Source organism: Xiphophorus couchianus, chromosome 8 (genome assembly GCF_001444195.1).
Source record: "Xiphophorus couchianus chromosome 8, X_couchianus-1.0, whole genome shotgun sequence".
Taxonomy (NCBI): Eukaryota; Metazoa; Chordata; class Actinopteri; order Cyprinodontiformes; family Poeciliidae; genus Xiphophorus; species Xiphophorus couchianus.
In genome coordinates, this window is record NC_040235.1 from 26,857,945 (window position 1) to 26,872,166 (window position 14,222).

Genomic DNA, 14,222 nt, shown 5'->3' on the forward strand with positions numbered 1-14,222 from the left:
CAAAACGAACAGGGAAGTCAGAGAGTTGGACGCTGTACGTCAGAACTCTGTGGAGCGGCGATCCAGCCGAGATCCCTTTATCACATTATGATGGCACACCGTTATCAACCATCAGGCTCTCTCTGAACACACAAATTCATGAGTGGCTTACTAAACTGTCTGAGGTGTTATGATTCACTGTCTTGTTTTCAGTTTTTCACCTCTCAGCTAATCTCTTACCATTCACCGCCATTCCAACAATAACAGTATCATTCATTGCTTTTATTTCATTTGCTCTGTAAAATCAAAACACTTAGCGTGCCAGTTAGTGGATAAAAAGCTGCAATTAAACCAGCCCAATATTCAGAAGATGTAGTAGTGATATATGTTTTATTTAGGGCGGAAACCATCAGCTTGTTCATGGTTAATTGATCATTGAAATAGTTGTCAAATAGTCGAAAAAATTAATTTAACTATTTGTTTATTTACATCTTTTAATTTATTTCTAATAATGTTAAAAATAGCTCTAGTTGCCATAAAAAAATCTAAAGAATGTGCTATTTTTATCCAATAATTGGTAGATTAATAAATTTATGAAATAATCGTCAGTTGCAGCCGTAGACGATAAAGATAATGATATTGACTTTTGTAAAATGCCTTGACACGATATTTATTATGAATTGGTGTTTTATAAATAACCAATATTTTCCATATTTGGTCATCTATATCATCTCTGCATGCCAACATGACTTTTACTGCCTTTGGTGCTCAGATCTGATATTATAGATCAAGATTTTAAAGCCCATGGAGATTGGTGATGATGGAAAGGAAAATATAAATAATTGTCAATACTGACATAAAATATTTGAACAACATCATATTGCCAGTATTTTTTTTTTTTCAATAAATCGAGCACCCCTTTCAGACTTGTTTCGTGAATGTTTTGTATTTGGTAGCAGAGTACATTCATAAATATCCTGAAAGTCAACAGAAATGTAGATTTTCTGTGAGTGAGATTCAAACCATCTGCAGTGAAAGTGTTTTTCCCAAATGGTCTATAGTGAGTACTACCGTATTTTTTGGACGATAAGCCACTACTTTTTTCCCACACTTTGGACCATGTCCGGTGCGGCTTTTCTGTGGATTTTTCTTCAACAGCCAGAGGGCTCTTTAGCAGGAAGTGAATCATTGGAATTCAAAATTGAAAATCAAAGAAGAAAGTGCTGATTTTCATTTAGAACAAGCACGTGCTAGCAGCAGGCACGACGGAGAAATGTTTTCAAACTCATACCCCCTCATCATGGAGACCACACGAAGAAATTCATATCATAACACTTTTAAGTTGAAGGCTATCAATCTGGCACTACAGAGCGATAGCCGCTGCACGTAAGCTCAGCGTGAACGAATCCATGGTTCGGCGTTGGAGACGCAGGGCTGCGTTCTTAATAGCAGATTTGTGTCCTTGTGGAAAACCGAGAGCGGCGGAGATACCAGCGGCTTATAGTCCGGTGCGGCTTATATATGTATGTTTCCAGATTTTAAGGAAAAAAACTTTGTGGGTGCGGCTTATAATGCGGTGTCCAGAAAATACGGTAATTTGAATGTAACTGGCCTAGTTGTGGCTCTGTAAGTGTTCCTGTCAACCACCTGAATGGTCAACCCATGCAAATCTGAAACTGCAGCCTCATACGAATAGATTCTGCCACAAAGGCTGCTATCCGAGGAACTGTGGACAGCATCACTTTGCATAAGCATGTATCAGGGTATAAAATAAAAGGTTTTGACTGTACTCTGCTTATGGACAAAAAAAAAGGAGGACGCTGGCTTTAATGGACTATCTGACCAGAGAAAGCTTTATCTGTGAGCTCATTTTCAGAGCGGAACCAGCAGAAACCGAAACCAGCAACCCCAGCGGAGGAAGGAAAAGCACATCCATCAGATCGCAAAGCAGCAGTGATGTGCCATTAATGAGATCTGGATCTAAGAACATTAGCAACGCAAAAAGTCAAAAAATAAAACAAACCAATGTGTGTGGAAGTCTAAATGCTTTGTACACACTCACGCTGCTGCCGATAACTGCTAAATGAATTGCAATTGCAAAATTGTGTTTTTTCAACATCAGGGGAATATTGACAAAGTTTTGTATACATTTGTAAAGGAAATGTTGCTAGAGGAACGATACATCAGCATCAGTATCTGCACATGTTTGCCAGTTTTTAACATATTGCCATGGGTCTGATAAATAAAACTGGGTTGATATAAAAAAATATTTTCACATTGTTGCCATTTGTATGAATGGGGGGGAGGAGAGTTGTTCCTGTGGGTTTTGTTTGGTCATGCGACAGTGATGGTGATGCAGCGCAGTATTGTGGTCATTTTTTTACAACGTCGAAAGGGAAGCGTAGGGAAATATCGATTAACGGCCATAACAGATGGTTTAACATCAGCCCAAATTTTCATATGGTGCATTGCTAGCTGCTATATTTGCCCAATCGCTATAGCATCAGCTCCATCTTAGCACCTCTTTTAAAACAGCAGGCACAATTGTTTTAAAGAGGGGTTAGAAAAAGCATGTCTGACCTCAAAGCACAGGTCAGACATTGAGTTGAGAAATGTGAGCATTTCTCAATTCGAATGTTTAAGTGTGTGTGGGTGTGAGTGAGTGAGAAAGCAAAAATTGTTTTGCACTACCGAGTAATTTTATGAAAAGGCTGCATTTTTGGAAATTGCACTTCACTTTTGAACAACGTTTTAGCAAAAACTAAAAATATTGTTTCACTTCACACTGTTAAACATTAACAGTGACTTGAATTTTACGACTTGGGTTTGTTAGTCTGCTAAATGTGTGGCACTTCATTTCTTTTACTTGAATTATTTATTTACTACAGTCCGGTTGAGATTTTACGTCTGATTGTGCGATGGATTAAAGAAAATAAAATATACATATTACAACATTAAAGAACTGTTTTTATTACTTTGGTTAAAATATTTTAATTTCCAGCACACTCCCATTAGAGTAACCTAAAAAAATTAACCAACAATTTGTTACATTAATTGAATAATAAGAAAAAAATAATTGAAACTAATCTAGAGAAGTCATTGTTAAGTGCAGCCCCAACTGTCACATTTACAAACCTCCCATGTAAAGAAACTCTCAATAACCAAATCTCAACCACATCCTGTTTTACCGAGTTGCACGCTATGACCTAAAACCGAACACTATGAAGCCCCACTGCAACACGCCTCTCTGTAAATGCTTAATAAGAGGGCAAAGCGATGTCAGTTCAATCAGAATGGGGCTGTAGTCTTTTCTGACGGCCCACTAAGAGTGGGTGCTTGCAAACAACATGAGTGAGGGTGTGTGGGACGGCAGGGGCCGGGGGGAGGGGGGAGGGGGGGTGCTAACGTCAAGAGCTGCTACATGCTGGTAGCACAGCTGCACCAGCTTCACAGGCAAGACCCAGCAGCAGCTACCAGTTTGAAGCTAACGCCGTTGTACAGCTATCAGTCAAATAAGCCTGCGAGCAAGTGACAGCTATGAGAGGGTACACTGTGGAGCACAGAACATGGAAAGGACACAGTCGGCCACTGCTTTCTATTTGCCTCGGAATCGTGAGCTGATTTTGAAGCACACGCTGATATTTCAGTCAGGCTGACACGAGATTAACCTCATGGATAAATCAATCAGATCCGAGTTGGCTAATCTTCCGTTAATCACTAATCTGATCCATTTTATTTAGGAAGCACATTTAAAAGAAACAATACGTTTATCCACTAGGTAAATTAACATTAAAACAAAACAATCATCCTCTCTTAAATAATACGAATGCTACAATCCATACAAATAAACACACACAAAAAAAAAGTTAGGAACGGATCTAGGTCTTTGTTGATGGGTACGCCCATTTCATACTGATATGTATAGAGGAATTATTGGTTTGTAAACACAGCCAATGAGCATGGTACCTGACTGCAGCAAGAGCCAGGCCGGGTAAATATGAACCAAATTCATATTTAGCGTGCAAATTACAGATGAAATACAATAATTTCTTCCTATTTTGGTCACAATTATCAGGAAAGGGTGGCGCCCCCTTAATTGTAAATTATTTTATTAGCCTAATTGTAAATAGTTTAAACAGCTAGAAAAGTGTATTCTTTCCTGCCCTCTAAAGGTGACATGCACAGTAGAGTAGCTGATAAAATGGGCATTTATTGCATTTTTTGTTACAAAAACTACAGAGAATGCAATATCTCCCTGATTTGCTTTCTAAAATCCCTGCAAACTACATGTAGAATCCAAACAGAAAGAAACTAGAAAGGTATGAAACGATGCGCACATTCAGACGCAAACAGACACTTTAATGAATTAACAAATAATAATCTTATAATTGCCTCAATGCTAATAGGATTCAAAAACTACCAACACTGTCAAACAAAATGTACGCCATTTTGTTTTACTTCTATACATTTCATTCTTTTGGAAAATTTTTATTTAATTTTTTTTAAATTGGCCCAAATTGGAATCGGCAGATCAAACCTCAAAGAGAAACAAAAATCGGTTGCACTGATCAGGAAAGGCCTGATCTGTGCATTTTTTAGCAAAGAAAAAAAAAAAGGCATGCACAATCTATAATAGTTGTTCCTGTTTTTTGGTATCTGCTTGCAGGAGGCCAGAGAGCAACAGCGTGGTTTGCAGAAAACCGAACAGACAGAAAGCATCAGCCTTTTTGTTTAAATCAAGCATGTACAGTAAGGACAGGTTTGACAGTAAGCACGCCTCCTTCCTCCTATGCAGCCACATACGCTTCACAAAGACTCCATGCTAATTGCAAACAGTCACAACCACTTAACATCATAGGGCCTCGCTGATGAGCTTACCTGGGCTCAGGGAGGATGATTTTCTTACTGGCACGGGCGGCAGGAGTAGACTTGCTCTTCTCCATCGCCATCAAATAGCTGACATCGGCGAGTACCGCTTCGAGGTCCGCCATTTTTCGACCCTTTGGAGGAGCAAATTAATAAAAACAGCAGGCTTCCTGTGGTGCTTTAAAAAAAAAAAAACTATTCAGGGAATTAAAAGAACTGTTTCCTCCAGCGGAGAGGACCACCATCAAGGGCCCGAGGTGCGATGACAGGGGGGGCCGGTAAAGGGGAGGGGATCCGGAGGAAGCGGAATCGTGTAGATGTCTGCGGCTGCTAACCTCAAGCCAACATCATTATTAAGACACAAAAAGGGAATTCATGGGGTTGGGGGGGACATTAAGGTGGGCTGATCGGATAAAAAAAAAAATTCAATAAGAAGCAGTCCGTGGATCAGCTCGATCGCCGTCCTTGCAATCCCATTTGGCGCAAAACTGCAGCCGGATTGCGCCGTGTGAGCGCCGGGAGGAAAGGTGCTAAAATAAGCAGGAACTGGCTCGTTTTGGTGTCAGCGCTTCCTCGCTTCACAGGGCTGCCGTAATATGCAGCCTTAGTGGACAGCTGTCAAATTCTGCACGTCTCTCGGGACTTGCTTGCTGAAAAAATGTGCCCAAACGATCGGTTTGTCTCCAGTTCCACATGGGGTTTCGATTCGGGATTTTCCCTTCAAATGTAAACAAATGTGCAGTAAGGAGGGGATGTGTGTGTGTGTGTGTGGGGGGGGGGGGGGGTCCAATTTTAGAGAAATGGCAGGCGGAGTCTGCAGTCAGAACGTGAGATGTAACTCCCGATTGTTTTTGTGGCCTCGATAGCAGCAGAGGATCTGAGTTAAAGCAAACAAACAGGAACACGTGTGGCTCGTTTTGCTCGAACCATCACATTTAGGGAAGGGGAGGGGGGATGGATTTACCGAAAAGACCTGAAAGAGACCCTCCAGGGCAGGCTAAATGTGGCGATCCGTTGTCCTCGTCTCAAAATATTAGAATCCTTTAAGCGAGCTTTGGCACCGATGAGTCCATGCGATCGGAGGATGAAAAACAAGCAGCATTCACAACAATGATCTCCGTTCAGTCCCAGTCTCCGCTGTCTGTGTGGCTATTTGTTTTTCCTCTTCTGCTCCGTCCTTTTTCTCGCTCGGCTTCCTTCCTGTTGCAGCCGATGTGCTCCGTGCGGGGCGCAGCAATCACGCCGAAAATACCGTTGGAAAAGACGCGGATAAACACCTTGAACGCTTTAGCTCCAAATCCGGAGCGGGCTCGGCGTGATTAACTAATCACAAGCCAAATCCGCGCGTCGTGGAGCTAGCCTGCTGTAGCCTCCTGCTGGTGTCGATATTCGGGTCCGCCTGCTAGCTAGCCAACATGCTAGCTAGCAAAAATGAAACCTGCTAGCCAGAAGGCTAAATTACCAGTGAGCGAACTGCTGGGTTTCGACAGCTGCATTAAAAAGCCCGTAAAGCCGCTTGTCAACACGGTTACTACAAGCTGGTTGACCAACAGCGGCGCTGCTCCCACACCGCGCAGCAGTGGATCTAAAAAGCTAACGGCTGCGGGTGTTCTTGCTTCCGTCTCCTTGTTATTGGGGAAGTCTCGCTGCGCTTCCGAGAAACAGCCCAGGAACTTGAGCAGAAAAATATCAGTAAAGATGACAAATATGGTCCATGGCTTCTCGTTGAGTTATCCCGAGCACGGGGAGGAGACCCGGCACGGAGCTGCACACAGTGACGGCAGCAGAGGAGGGAGGGCGCGCGGACAGATGGAGAGAGCAGCTCGGCTGTCCAGCGGTGGTTTCACAGAGCTGGGAGTCGAGGTTACTAACAGTTAAGGCGAAGATCGTTGGGGAGACGGTTATATTTTCCCACGCCAAAATGGAAGAAACACGATGGACGTGCCACTGTTTTTGAGGTCTTCTCACACCGGGAGTTGAAAATACTAAGAAAAACCAACAAGAGTGGAGCAGGTCGTCGTTTTCCGCGCCAGCCAGAGCCGAGCGGCTCCTGCCTACCAGGCTGTCGGTGATAGGGGAGCCCTCTCTCTCAAGCTGCCTGTGAGGAGCACTAACGCGGTCCCTTCGCTGTCTCGGCGACGTATGCCAGTCGATAGAGCCCGCACCGTTCAGTCAAGTGTATCGTTTCCCAGCAAAAACGTGGCACATGTTTGCTCGAAAACCCTCCGCGCTGTATATTTCTGTAGGGGTTTTTGCTAACACGGTAGCGTCTCCGCTTGACTCTCGGTTCGACTTCCTCTCCCACTGCGGCGGAGAGAGGCCGGTAAAACATGGAGCGGCTTGTTCTGGGGCAGGAGCCGGAGCTCAGTGTTTTTAAGTGCTTGGAGAAGGAAGCGTTTGTGCTTCAGCCAGCCTCTTTTTTAGTGGATGCCAAATGCATGTCTGTCAGAAATTTGACGAATACACAAATGAGCTTTGTGGCCCGCAGGTGAATATACACGTACTAGTCGCGACGTCGTGATTCACCCTAAATATCAGAACAGCCAATAAGCCGCAGCCATTTGTGACATTTAATATCACGGTACTACATTTATCTGTCAGGGTGACACACAGGGGATTCATGCGATGTTGAGGTAGAAATGCAGTGCCCTTCCCTGGCCTGCCGCGGTAATGCTTCTGTTAATACACTGAGAAATCTAAAACCTTTTTATTGGCATAATTGTACGAGAATGATACAATCAAAGCCTTTGGCGAGCAAAAGTCTGAAATTTGTTTCGTCCATTTCATTTCCACAGTATTATGCATGTACACGTATTTCCACTGTAGCAACAGCTGGATGTCTTTTGAGGTATGTGTCTCTCACACCTCGCGCATCCACAGGCTGAGAATGCTTTAGACAGATTGGATAGAGACCATCTGTTAAATTTCAAGTCTTACCACAAATTCTCAGTTCATTTTATGTTTTACTTTGACTGGGTCATTTGACATTTGATCTCAGGTATGTAGTCCTACTTGAAGATGGAATTCTATTCCATTCTCAGGCCTTTTACAGTCTTAAATCATTTTCCTACAGGATTTTTCTGTAATTAACTAGATCCATCCATTTCTGCTGCGAGAAGAATCCTGAGCATATTGTTGCTGCCACCAGTCGAATGGCATGCTCAGGGTGATGTGCAGTGCTAGTTATACACCACACATAGCGTTTTGCTTGTACACTACAAAAGCGTCTTATCTGACCAGAGCACCATCTTCCGTATGTTTGCTGTATCTCCTACATTGAATGTGGAAAACTTCAGCAGGACTTTTTATGGCCTCTCCTCCCAAAACGGCAGATCCACAGAGCACACAAATATTTTTCCTGTACACTTATTCTCCCACCTGAACCGTGGAGCTTCTCCATAGGTACGAAGTGCCCATACTTTTTCCATGTTAAGACGGTGAATCAAACATCTCTGTAAGATGATCAAAACTTGGGATGTAGTTTTAGAACTTAACCCTGCTTGGCTTTGGATGGCAGACACTGTGCTACGGCTCAACATGTCCACTTTGACGGAATCCCTCAATATTCCAATAGTCTTATTGTTGAGGCTTTCTCCTGGCATCCCATCTGAGCTAGCATGACCACCATATGCTCTGACATGCCCAAATTAAAAAAGTCACCCTTTCACTTTCAAATTTCACAACAAGAAAAAGCCTCCTGACCCGGACAGGACACCCAACCCCATGTCACCTACAGATCTTTGCATTGGTGTGTGAATGAGAATGTGTGATGTAAAGCTCTCTGAACTTTCAGTCCATTTACACTAATGTTGTGACGACGACTCCGCTAAAACTTTGCTGTTTATTATTATTTATTTATTTATTTTTGCCAATTTGTGTAAGTGATCACCTTTTTCTGACAAGATTGTGCTGGATGTATGAATCTTCTGATCAGGCCCTGAATTTTTCTGTGTTTCAATTATACATTTCTTAGCTTCAGTCTCGGCTTCATTTAACCTCCCACTCTGCTGTGATGAGACATTCAGAAATCATTCAGATTTCTGACACTCTCACCCAAGGCTGATATTTCTCATTACCGCCTTGCTGATTAGAGAGTCATTTTAATTGGAAATGCGAATGAGTGCTGGTCACAATCAAATGTAATCCAACAACAATTTTACAAATCGATCAAATCTAAAAGAGGTTAATCAGAATGTAATTCTCTGGGGGGGTAAAATCTATAATGTACAAAAATGTATGTATATTATAGACAAATGGGTGACGGAGCGCAGCGGAGGAACCAAACCCAGTCATTCACATCATGGACAGAAAACCTACGAATGATTGTGCAAAGTGAGAGTTCACTTAACAAAATTGACTGACGATGAGTACGTAAACTAAAAACTGGAGTATGGACTTTAATTTTTTTTTTGTTCAATAAATGTCTTTGTGACACTTATCGAAAAAAAATGTCACATTCTCTATATTATTAAATTGATAATAATAATATTATTAAATTATGGCTCTATATTATTAAATTGAATATAATTTTGGATTTTTGTATAATTTTTGGCCAGGTTAACTTAAAAAGTCAGCTATTATTGTTACAGGTTAGCTTCCCAAACTACAGAAAAGTAAGTGTAGGGATGCTCAAATATGAACAATTGGGCCGATGTTGATATCCGATTGTATTACTGCTGTTATGGCCGTATTTACAAATATTTTACTTGATCAAAATTTGTATTCAAATAATTGATTAAACATCAGTATAATCGATAACATACTCAATTACTTACCACAGCCCTATTGTTAAGTAAGAAAAATTAGAGGTATTCTGTAGTGTTAATCTGTAGTCTTATAGAACATACAGGAACATTAAAACACAGCTGTTGGACCTTAAGGAAATACTAAGCTTGGTTTCAATTTTAATAAATGACAGCACTAATCTATTTATTAGTTGAGGATCTGAAAAAATGAATATTCCTTTTAATCAAAAATTGTCTTTGGAATGTATGTTTATAGACCGATGAGTGTTTTATTAAAGGCTGACGCTAACACTTGTTTGTATATGTTCATTGTCACAAAATGCAAAACCGGCCCAGACTGAAGTAATGTATACTGGCCTTTAGGGCCAAAAAGCCATCAGGGAGCCACCTCAGAGCATTTGATTTCTTATGCAGAAATCAAATACTTGAGGTGAACTTTCTATATAAAGTTAAGTTTACCATAAATGAGCCTACAATTAAAAAAAAGCATCCAATTCTCTCTTAAAGGTTGAAAAAGAATATTGAAATTGAAATTTTGTAACAGTTAGCCAAAAGGGAAGCTAATAGTTAAAGTAATGAAATACATTTAAATCTTACTAAATTCTCTACATGTGTCAGCTCTTTGTGTTCTCTATTAATTAATTGTCTTGAATGTAGGAGTTTCCCGAATAAAACTCTGCTTCTGTCCCCACTCAGACATGGGTCAGCTCTGAGAAAATGGTCAGATTTTTCTGTTAATCCATTTTGTAAATACCAGAAACACATTAAAGAATTTTGAAACAATTAGTTTTTTAATTTTCGCAAACCTTTGAGGTGCTAAAAACAACATTAAATAGGTCTGCTTCATAAATGTCCAAACTGAATAATTGAAAAGCCATTTTGGAGGTTTAAAAACTGCTCAGATAACGTCTGTCATGAAAATGGGCTATTCTATTTGACAAAAAAAACCAACCTAGAAAATACAAGATAGACCATTTACTGGGTTCTTTATTGGACTCTTTTCCACTTTTGCAATTAGTTACCCTGAACACCATCATTTGACCGGTGAAGAAGTGAACATATTTCATCACATCATGAGCAAAAATGTGGAACGTGTTCCTCAGATAACCAGATACACTGGTGGAAATCAGTAGGATTTAAGAAAAACAGTTTATTCAGCATCAGAAGCCAGAAGAGGTCGTGGGTGAAGGGTCAAACGGAAAATCGGGTTCATTTCATGAATGGGCTGTTACTGCTGAATGCGGCGGATGGACTGGATCTGAGGGGTCTGGCAGTGGGAGCCAAACTCCCTGAAGTGTTTGTACTCCCCACAGTGACGATCACACTCCATGATATACTGGTAGCCACGATAACCAGGGTACTGGTAGCAGACAAATCTGTGGAGGGTGAGGGGTTAGGGCAGGAGGAAGTAAGTCCAAAATGTGGTTATGTAAAAATCCAAGCAGAATATAAATATTCTGGTTGGAAAAGAATAACTGGATAGGAAAGTAACTGGGAACACTCACGCTCCTGACTGGACCCTGAAAGATCCCACTTCGTTGTTGCACCAGCCCATGGCCTGGAGGGAGGGATAATCGTCACTAAGCTCACCCTTACGGCCCATGAAGTTCTCACGCTCGAAGATAGTCATACGACACTCTCTGTGGTTCTGTTGAGGGGGATACAAGGGTGGGAGAAGTAGAAAAACAGAAACACTCAAGTTGTTGGTCTGGTCAAACAGGTCTAACGTTATCATCCAAAGTAATTACTTGTCACACTTTTACAGACAACAACTTTCCCCTAAGCAACTGACAAGTAGAGACTTACAGCACAGGCAATAGGTCTGAAGGAAGTCATCCTCTCGATGTGATAGGCATTGCTGCCTCCAAAAGCATCACACTGGGGGTACTCTCCCCTCTCCAGGATGAACTGCTGTCCCTGGTAGGAGGCGTGCTCATAACCCACCCAGCTGGGACGAAGCAAGGGAAAGCAGCTCTCCGTTAGTACTGACAAATCTCAGAGGGCTATTTCTGCTGTCCAGCATCGACTTTTATGACAGTGCTGCAGTTTGTGCTGCCCTCTTCAAGCAGATGTACTCACGCTCCGCTCTCCACCCTGAGGGAGCGCACACTCTCGAAGCCGAACTCCATCACATTGCAGCACTCGGAGGTGAACTCATGGCGGCGGCCCTGGAAGCACTCCTCATCGTAGACAATAATCTGTGAGGGAGACGACGACAGACTATGAAGAGGCTACTCTGGACCCCGAATCACTAACTACCTCCTAAACTCACAACAAGGCAAACAAAATTGCATTAGCCAACCAATGTTAAGGCTTGGGACTGTTCATTTTGCTTGCTTGTTCAATCATTGGGTCTACCAGAGGAAATCTCATCTTTGGGATAGCATAAAGGTTTGAAAAAGGCCAGGTGATGTCGTAGTCTACTCCAACACCTGTGGACTCACCTTCCAGTGGCCGGAGAACTTGGTGCAGTGGTGAGTCATCTTGTCTGGAAGAAAGAAGAAGAGACCTACTTTGACAATGCTACCAAGGAAGGGTGTGGCAGGAGGTCAGTGTGCACACAGTTTGAGAGAGTCCATGCTTTCACCTGAGTGTAGAGAGATAAAACCATGGCAACACCTTGGAAAACTTGAAAATAGTCACTCAGGAGGAAACATTAGGAGAAAATCTGACCTGCCTTACTTCAGCACTTCATTCTACACCTCAAGTAAATGAGATAGTTTCTTGAGTGGCCCAAGTCTACAGCAATTGCATGTGTGGAAATCCTGAAAAACTCCTCCACTGTGGTCAGGATGCCGCAGTCCACTGGACCGTAACACCAGAACTGTTGGCATTCATTAATTGTTGTCTACTTTTGGCTCACTCTCTCCACCCTCCACCCATTCTATCTGTTCATCAAATTCTCTCTCCATTTCCTCCCTGAAAATGTTGCAGGCATTGAGATGTAACCGCCACCGTTGCTCTTTATCTCACCCGTTGGGTGTGGTGATGGCCTTCGGGCCCTGGGGCCCATATAGCTCTGCTGTTTTTATGGCTGGGATAAAGCAGGGGTTTGAATACATACCGGGTGCAACTTTTGCACCCTGGCCTGGCTTGCCCTGACTGTCTGAGGGACAGGGGACTCACCTTGCTCTGATGCCCTTAGGTCCTGTTGTCAGAGTGAGAGGAGCCACGCGCCCCCACCCTTTTAAAGCCTCCCCTGACGAGGGGTCACGCTAAAACCCCCGGCTCAGCAGCAGGGAGGGGCTTTGCTTTGTGCCCCCTCCTGTTCGACCCCCACCCACTCGACAAAAGCATGGTTAATCTGTGAAGGGACAGAAATGCAGACACCACATTATCACCCACACTGAGATGTAGGAATATAAGAGTGACAAGGCTGTGAGCGCCGAGAAAACACTGAGGGCAAAGGACACAAGAAGGGTTGGAGGAGGGAGAGAAAAAATGTCGCCCAAAGCTGCTAGACTTATTTTTACATCTGGTCACATGTGGGGGTAGTTTCAGAATGAATTTTCTTGGAAGTCATTTGCTCATTTAAATTGCTTTTTGATTTAAAAGATTATCAGCAGAGCCAGAAATGTCCTCCTCTGTCCTGCAATTGATTCTAATGAAAATAATATATATTAGCACGTGTTGTATTTGCTTCTAAATGACAAACAAAACCGTCTCAGAGCAATGTTGCACTAGGTAAGCAGAATTTTACTTGAGTTTGACAGAATTCCTTAATTCTGTCAATTAAGGAATTGGCAGAATCTAGCCTATGTCTGTCTGAAGACATGATGTGGGCCAAAAGATCTAAATAAGCAGTATCTCATGTCCTGATCCATCCATCCATCCGTCCGTCCATCCATCCATCCATCCATTTTCTGTACACCGTTCTCCCTTGTGGGGTCGGGAGGGGTGCTGGTACCTATCTCCAGTGAGACAATTCGGGCGAGAGGCCGGGTACACCCTGGACAGGTCGCCAGTCTGTCGCAGGTTGTGACTGCCAAAGATTAAATAAACAATTATTGGGCTTTAGGGGGTAGCTTTTAAAATAGGGCCAGGTTGGTTTGGATACATTTTTTTACCATAAAAAAATGTCATTTGGAAACTGCCTCTCAGTATCTCAGTATGACAATAAAAGTTGTTTGGTGGTTGAAAACGTTCAGGTGTAACAGAAAGCAAAAAAAAAAAAACAACAACATAGAAATCATAACACCTTAACTTCTATGTACTATCTATGTATGTTTTTCTTAGTGAAACTGTGTACAACTGGTCCATTATCAAAGTGGTCTTTTTAAATTCAAGTTCTATTTGGGCTCCTAGATCAGCACAAGGTCCGAATCAACCACAAAGATTAATTATACCTCTGGCCGTCCCTGGACTGAATTTAACATTTCAGCTGCTTCCTCTGTTCCTTTCCATATTGAACATTCTTAGTGCAGAGTGTCTTCACTAACCGAAAGCGTCAGTGATATCATCAGCTGCAGTCCAACATGAGAGCAATCAGAAATATAAACACACTAGAGGAAGTCATCCATCCAGACATCTGGTGAAGCAGCAGTTAGCCTGTTATAGTCACACTCCCTTCATGAGATTCTCTGTGACATCAAATTATAACTCTACTTGGAAAACGACTCTTATCAGCTGTAA

The 14,222-nt window shown here is 42.3% G+C and overlaps 2 protein-coding genes across 3 annotated transcripts in view; both read right to left on the reverse strand.

Moving 5' to 3' along the window:
- grk3 (G protein-coupled receptor kinase 3) overlaps window positions 1-7,195 on the reverse strand; it is a 73,733-nt gene extending 66,538 nt beyond the window's left edge. The window contains exons 1-2 of one of the 2 annotated variants that reach the window (XM_028026598.1): window positions 5,810-7,195; window positions 4,858-4,979 (exon numbers count right to left, since the gene is read on the reverse strand). In XM_028026598.1, the coding sequence (XP_027882399.1) occupies window positions 4,858-4,970 (113 nt within the window). In that variant the 5' untranslated portion in view covers window positions 4,971-4,979; window positions 5,810-7,195. Of the gene's footprint in view, window positions 1-4,857 lie in introns of both variants that reach the window. The other variant, XM_028026597.1, reaches the window with a different exon arrangement.
- A 3,364-nt stretch (window positions 7,196-10,559) lies between these two features.
- Window positions 10,560-12,829, reverse strand: cryba4 (crystallin, beta A4). The gene is made up of 6 exons (XM_028024860.1): window positions 12,717-12,829; window positions 12,035-12,078; window positions 11,670-11,788; window positions 11,397-11,538; window positions 11,096-11,238; window positions 10,560-10,966 (listed from the first exon to the last, which is right to left on the reverse strand). The coding sequence occupies exons 2-6, from the start codon at window positions 12,071-12,073 to the stop codon at window positions 10,819-10,821; spliced, it is 591 nt and encodes a 196-aa protein (XP_027880661.1). The 5' UTR covers window positions 12,074-12,078; window positions 12,717-12,829; the 3' UTR covers window positions 10,560-10,818.
- Between the last annotated feature and the right edge of the window lie 1,393 nt (window positions 12,830-14,222).

Coding starts and splice junctions, on each gene's coding strand:
- cryba4 (XM_028024860.1), bottom strand. CDS start 12,073: ATGACTCACCACTGCACCAAGTTCTCCGGCCACTGGAAG. Junction 11,239..11,396: donor TCAGACCTATTGCCTGTGCT/GTAAGTCTCTAC, acceptor CCCCCTCAACAG/AACCACAGAGAGTGTCGTAT. Junction 10,967..11,095: donor TTCAGGGTCCAGTCAGGAGC/GTGAGTGTTCCC, acceptor CACCCTCCACAG/ATTTGTCTGCTACCAGTACC.